Source organism: Microtus ochrogaster, chromosome 6 (assembly GCF_000317375.1).
Source record: "Microtus ochrogaster isolate Prairie Vole_2 chromosome 6, MicOch1.0, whole genome shotgun sequence".
Classification (NCBI taxonomy): Eukaryota; Metazoa; Chordata; class Mammalia; order Rodentia; family Cricetidae; genus Microtus; species Microtus ochrogaster.
The window spans coordinates 30,732,327-30,739,872 of record NC_022013.1 but is presented as its reverse complement, the minus strand read 5'-3'; the positions used below and the strand labels follow the sequence as shown (position 1 = coordinate 30,739,872).

Sequence of the window (7,546 nt, the reverse complement as noted above, 5' to 3'; positions counted from 1 at the left end):
TCTCTCTCTCTCTCTCTCTCTCTCTCTCTCTCTCTCTCTCCTCTCTCTCTCTTGTGTACAGCTATGGGTGTCTGCATCTGTTCCTATCTGGTACTGGAGGAAGCAATTCAACAATGCATAGAGTCAATTTTCCAGTGTACCTACCTTTTATGGCATTTGATGATTCTGCTTTACTCTCTTTTATATGCTTACTCTGTTCAGTCATTTTTAACCCTGTAGATATATCAAGTTTTCTCATATGCTTTCCTTGTTTATATTGAAATGATCTCTTAACTTGCCATTCATCCTATTAATGTAAGGCAGTACATTACTAATATATATGGGTTGTATTATCTTTACTTTCCTAGGAGGCAATAAAGTTGATTCTGGTGGACCTTTTCTAAGAATTCCTACAGAACTATTATTTATTTTTTTAAAGAATATCTTTTCTCATTTCACATACTAATCCCATTTCCTACTACTTCCTCTCTTCCACACCCTCTAGGTTTCCCCCTACTCCCATTCCACTCCTCAGAGAGGGTAAAGCGTCCCGTAGGAAGTCACCTATTTCTAGCACATTGCTTTGAGGCAGGAACAAGGCCCTCCCCACTATATCTCGGCCGAGCAAGGTATCCCTCCAAAGAGAATGGGTTCCAAAAAGCAGTACAACAAGCGGTGTCCCCACAGTCTTCCCCAGCCATACAACTGTCACCCACATTCAGAGGGCCTAGTTTGATCCTATACTGTTTTCTCCACTGTGAGGTAAGAATTGGTGGGCTCCCATTGGCACAGGTTGTCTGTTTTTGTAGGTATCCCCGTCTTGGTCTTGGCACTTCTGTTCTTATTTTTGCTCCTCCCTCTCTTCAACTGGACTTTGGGAGATCAGCTCACTGCCCTGATGTGGATCTCTATATCTGTTTCCATCACCTGCTGGGTAAAGGTTCTATGACAACTTTTTTTTTTTTAATTTTTTTTTATTAAAAATTTCCGCCTCCTCCAGGCCTCCCTTTTCCCTCCCCCTCCCCCCAGTTCCCACCCCAACTCCCCTCCTCCTCCCTCTCCAATCTGAAGAGCAGTCAGGGTTCTCTGCCCTGTGGGAAGTCCAAGGTCCCCTCCCCTCCATCCAGGTCTAGGAAGGTGAGCATCCAAACAGGCTAGGCTCCCACAAAGCCAGTACATGCAGTAGGATCAAAACCCAGTGCCATTGTTTTTGGCTTCTCAGCAGCCCTCATTGTTGACCATATTCAGAGAGTCTGATTTTATCCCAAGCTTTTTCAGTCCCAGTCCAGCTGGCCTTCGTGATCTCCCAGTAGATCAGCCCCACTGTCTCAGTGGGTGGGTGCCCCTCTCACAGTCTTGACTTCCTTGCTCATGTTCTCCCTCCTTCTGTTCCTCATTTGGACCTTGGGAGCTCAGTCCATTGCTCCAATGTGGGTCTTTGTCTCTATCTCCATCCATCGCCAGATGAAGGTTCTATGGTGATATGCAAGATATCATTAGTATGGCTATAGGATCGGGCCATTTCAGGCTCTCTCTCCTCAGCTGCCCCAGGACCTAGTTGGGGACATCTCTCTGGACCCCTGGGAACCCCTCTAGAATCAAGGCTCTTGCCAAGCCTAAACTGGCTCCCTTAATTAAGATATATACTTCCCTGCTCCCATATCCATCCTTCCATTATCCCAACCATCCCATTCCCCCAAGCTCTCCCCATCCTCCCCTTCAATTTTCCAGAATTTTATTGAGTATGTTTGCATCAGTGATCATGATGGAGATTGTTCTGCAATTCTCTTTGTTGGTTGAGTCTTTGTGTGGTTTCAATATCAGGGTAACTTTAGTCTCATAAAAAGAGTTTAGCAATGTTCCTTCTATTTCTACTATGTGGAAAACTTTGAGGAGTATAGAAATTAGCTCTTCCTTGAAGTTCTGGTAGAATTATGCACTGAAACCATCCAACCCTGGGTGTTTGCTGCTGTTGGGAGGCTTTTGATGACTCCTTCTATTTTCTTACAAGTTCTAGGTCTGTTTAAATTGTTCAGATGGTCTTGATTTAATTTTGGTATGTGATACCTATATAAAAAATTGTCTGTTTCTTTTACAGTTTCCAATTTAGTGGAGGTCAGGTTTTTGAAATATGACCGAGTGATTTTCTAATCCTCAGTGTCTGTTGTTGTGTGACTCTTTTCATTTTCAATATTGTTAATTTGGATATTATATTTCTGCCGTTTGATATGTTTGGATAAGAGTTTGTTTATCTTATGGATATTCTCAAAGAACCAGTTCTTTGTTTAATTGATTATTTTTATTGTTTATTTGTTTCTATTTTATTGATTTCAGTCCTCAATTTGAATATTCTCTGTCATCTACTTCTGGGTAAGTCTGCTTCTTTTTATTCTAGAGCTTTCAGATATGCTGTTAAGTCTCTAGTATGAGATTTCTCCACTTTCTCTATGTAGGCACTTAGTGCTATGCACTTTCCTCTTAGCACTACTTTTGAAGACTCATGTAGGTATAGGTATGTTGTTCATTCATTTTAGCTGAATTCTAGAAAGTCTTTAATTTCTTTCTTTATTTCCTCCTTGAGCCAGGGGGGAATCAGTTGAGCATTGTTCAGTTTCCATGAGTGTGTAGGTTTTCTGCCATTAGTGTTGTCATTGAATTTTAACTTAAGTCTTGTGATCTGATAAAATACAGGGAGTTATTTTAATTTTTTGGTATCTGTTGCTGTTTGCTTTGTTACCAAGTATGTGGTCAATTTTTGAGAAGGTTCCATGAGATACTGAGAAGAGCGTATATTCTTTTGTGTTTGGGTGGCATGTTCTATAGATGTCTGTTAAGTCCATTTGAGTCATGACATCTGTTAGTTCTCTTTCTTATCTGTTAAATTTCTGTCTGGTTGACCTGTCCATTGTGGAGAATGGGGTGTTGAAGTTTCCTTTTATTAGTGTGTGGAGTTTGATGTGTGAGTTAAGCTTTAGTAATGTTGCACATATCTGTGTGCTCTTTCATTTGAGGCATAGAAATTTTAGGATTGTGACCTCATTTTGATATATTTTTCCATGATGAGTTTGAAGTGTCCTTCTCCATCTCTTCTGATTGATTTTAGTTTGAACTCTATTTAGTTAGACATTAGGATAGCTACACCCGCTTGTTCCTTGGGTCCATTTTATCTGAAAATCTTTTCCCAACGCCTAACACTGAGGTAATGTCTGTTTTTGAGGTGTGTTTCTCATCTGCAGAAGAAGGATGTATCTTGTTTTCTTATTCATCCTGTCAGTCTGTGTCTTTTTGTAGGTGAATTGAGTCCATTGATATTAAGAGATATTAATGGCCAGTAATAGTTAATTCTTGTTATTTTTCAGAGATATTGTTTGAGTATTTCTCTTCTTTGGGGTTTTTTGGTGTGAGGCTTCCTGTTGCCTATGTTTTTGTGGATTCAACTAGCTTCTGTGAATTGGAGTTTTCCTTGTAGTACTTTCTATAAGATTGGGCTTGTGGATAGGTATTTTTTAAATCCAGTTTTGTCATGAACTACCTTCTTGTCTCCATCAATGGTGATTGAAAGTTTTTCTGGGCATAATAGTCTCGGTTTTCATCCATAGTCTTTTAGTGTCTACAAGACACCTGTCCAGGAACTCCAGGTTTTCATGATTTACACTGAGAATTCAGGTATGGTTCTGACAGGTCTGCCTTTATATTTTACTTGGCCTTTTTCCTTTGTGGCTCTTATTATTTTTCTTTGTCCTGTATGTTTAGTATTTTGATTATTACATGGACGGGGAACATTTTTTGTTCAATCTATTTGATGTTCATCAGCTTTTTGTACCATCATAGGCATCTTTAGGTTGGGAAAGTTTCCTTCTATGATTTTGTTGAATATGTTTTCTGTGCCTTTGAGCTGGAGTTCCTCTCCTTCTTCTATCCCTATTATTTTTAGGTTTGTTGCCCTTCTTTCTTCATATTTCTTATAGTTTTTTTGACACATCTGTCTGAACATATTTTCATGCACTACATCAATGGACACTTTTCTACTGGAGATGTATCTTGTGCTGCAGTGTAGGGGTTAATTTATTGAAGTACCTATGGATTATTTGTAATTAATACCTTTGGGCATGACATGAACCACCATTTCATTATAATTTCTGTGACTTATAATGAAACTGGGACACTCATTACCTCAGATGAGGTGGTAGAGACAGCACAGGGTGCAGGGTGATTGTTGTCAAATTCCTACTTTGTGTATGGTGGCTCACAGAAGATGATGCAGATTTTCTCAGAAACTTTCATGGGCAAATTTGCTACTCTCAAGGGTTATTTTTACTGTAAACCTCAGAAGAGAGTGATCAGTATAATTTTCTTCTGACTAGACAGTGGCATGGGATCAGATGCTGCACTGGAGGGTGGTTAAGAGAATTGGTAACCACTTTGTAGTGCTTAGTCCAAGCCTTTTATTTTATTTAATTTTTTTTATTGAGAAAAGGAAAAAAAAAACAAGTTTCCGCCTCCTCCCAGCCTCCCATTTCCCTCCCCCTCCTCCCATCCTTCTCTCCCTCCTCCCACCCTTCTCCCCCTCCCCCTACTCCTCTCGCCCTCCCTCTCCAGTCCAAAGAGCAGTCAGGGTTCCCTGCCCTGTATAAAGACCAAGGTCCTCCTCCCTCTGTCCATATCTAGGAAGGTGAACATCCAAACTGGCTGGGCTCCCACAAAGCCAGAACATGAAGTAGGATCAAAACCCCGTGCCATTGTCCTCAATATTCGCCATGTTCAGAGAGTCTGGTTTTATCCCATGCTTTTTCAGTCACAGCTGGCCTTGGTGAGCTCCCAATAGATCAGCCCCACTATCTCAGTGGGTGAGTGCACTCCTCGTGGTCCTGACTTCCTTGTTCATGTTCTCCCTTCTGCTCCTCATTGGGACCTTGGGACCTCAGTCCAGTGCTCCAGTGTGGGTCTCTGTCTCATCTCCATCCATCACCAGATGAAGGTTCTATGGTGATATGCAAGATATTCATCAGTATGGCTATAGGATAGGGTCATTTCAGGTTCCATATCTTCAGCTGCCCCAGGAACTAACTGGGGACATCACCTTGGGCTCCTGGGAGCCATTCTAGGTTCAAGTCTCCTGCCAACCCTAAGTTGGCTCCCTTAACTAAGAATTGTGCTTCCGTGCTCCCCTATCCAACCTTCCTTTATCCCAATCATCCTGTTTCCCCAAGTTCCCCCCATTTTCCCCTTCTCCCTTTTCTCTCCCCATCTCCCCTTACCCACATCCCACCCCACCCCCAAGATCCCAATTTTCTCCCCGGCAATTTTGTCTACTTCCCATAGCCAAGAGGAAACTATATGTTTTTCCTTGGGTTCATCTTCTTACTTAGCTTCTTTAGGTTCACCAATTGTAGACTCTGTGACCCTTATTTATGGCTAGAAACCAATTATGAGTGAGTACTTCCCATGTTCATCTCTTTGGGCCTGGGTTACCTCACTCAGTATAGTGTTTTCTATTTCCACCTTTTTATTAAAAATTTCCGCCTCCTCCAGGCCTCCCCCTCCCAACTCCCCATACCCCACTTCCCTTCTCCTCTGTCTCCAATCTGAAGAGCAGTCAGGGTTCCCTGCCCTGTGGGAAGTCCAAGGTTCCCCCCCCCTCCATCCAGGTCTAGGAAGGTGAGCATCCAAACAGGCTAGGCTCCCACAAAGCCAGTACATGTAGTAGGATCAAAACCCAGTGCCATTGTTTTTGGCTTCTCAGCAGCCCTCATTGTTGACCATATTCAGAGAGTCCGGTTTTATGCCAAGCTTTTTCAGTCACAGTCCAGCTGGCCTTAGTGAGCTCCCAATAGATCAGCCCCACAGTCTCAGTGAGTGGGTGCCCCTCTCGCAGTCTTGACTTCCTTGCTCATGTTCTCCCTCCTTCTGTTCCTCATTTGGACCTTGGGAGCTCAGTCCATTGCTCCAATGTGGGTCTCTGTCTCATCTCCATCCATCACCAGATGAAGGTTCTATGGTGATATGCAAGATATTCATTAGTATGGCTATAGGATCGGGCCATTTCAGGCTCTCTCTCCTCAGCTGCCCCAGGACCTACTTGGGGACATCTCTCTTGACCCCTAGGAATCCCTCTAGAGTCAAGGCTCTTGCCACCCTAAAATGGCTCCCTTAATTAAGATATATAAGTCTAAACCTTTATAGTAGTGTGTGATTAGATGCACTATAGGGCATGATAGTAGCACTAAACAATTGGTTGGAGACAGCATAAACTTGAATATTAACTCCTTTTGCTTTCTAGAAATGTATGGAAGGCCAGGGTCCCAGGTGGTGGTTGTAGGACCTGCTTTACAAGCAGGTTAGTCACTTATCCAGTGTGGTAATTTGGTAGGTATAATTTTAAAACTATGAAAATCAAATTTATAATACAGTAATAACTACTCATACTTATAGCTTTGTGATTGAATGATGAATATTATGATAGTAATTATGATTTTGTTTAGTAGGAGCAGTAGTTTTCAGTATATTCATCTCACTGAATGTTAGGTCTGAATATCATGTATAGGCCAAGGTTCAAATTTTTTACATTTGCCCAATACCTAAAGAAATACAAAAACATTGAATGTCCTGAATTCTTTAATTGACATTAGGAATCCTTTTTTTGAAATCTAGTTATCTGATTAAAAACATTGTTTTGACACCATTTGCTATCCAATATGAACTAAATTTATGTGATAGTTTAATACAGGTTTTTAAAAATTTTGAGGAATTGGACTTGAAAACTGAGTATATATAAGTGTATGTATTAGTAAACTTTTGGTAATTTTTTTTCAGACCCATGTGTAATTTCAGAAGAGATCACGAAAAGACATAACATAACTTACAGATGGAAAAGAGGCCAGAAGCTCTATTCCAAATCAGGAGACTATGTCGAATTTTCATGTATAAGTGGATATAATAAGGCAAATGAATCACCTCCATTTCGTACAATGTGCATTGATGGTCAGATCAATTATCCAAGTTGCACAAAAAAGTTCTTGGTTTAGTGGCTGAATGGACCTTTGTTTAGAAATAGTCATGCATATTACTAATACAGTTTCAATTTATGTTTGAAGTATTGTTTAACTCATTTCTTTTTATAAGTGTAAATTTGTATTGATATATAGTGATTAATTTGGAGCCTGAGAAAGAACTGCCACAAATGCAAAACAGTTCATGAAAAGCTCCTATGTGCCTTAAAAACCAGAATGTGGTGTATTCTAGCACAATAATGAATAGAAAAAATAGATGCAAGTACTTCAGTGTCTATTTCTACCCATAACTTTTCATAATCTCTCCAATCTTCTCAACACATTCTGATCAAACCTTCTGATTGATGGTGAAAAGGAAGCATATTGTTTCATCTTTAAATTAGCATATATGTAATAATCAAACTGTCACATTTAACATTACTTATGAATATAAGTAATTGCTACATACTACTTTTGTATTAATAAACAAATCAAAGAAACATCTTGTGTATGAATTTTTTTTTGGAAAGCTGAAGAGGTTTTATTTTTTTATATTTTATTTTTTTATTTAGAAAAGG

General features: G+C 40.2%; 1 protein-coding gene across 1 annotated transcript in view; it reads left to right on the top strand.

Moving 5' to 3' along the window:
• LOC101991336 (complement factor H) overlaps positions 1–7,004 on the top strand; it is a 130,324-nt gene extending 123,320 nt beyond the window's left edge. The window contains 1 exon segment of the mRNA XM_005372430.1: positions 6,793–7,004. Within this exon segment, the coding sequence (XP_005372487.1) occupies positions 6,793–7,004 (212 nt within the window).
• Positions 7,005–7,546: the final 542 nt, after the last annotated feature.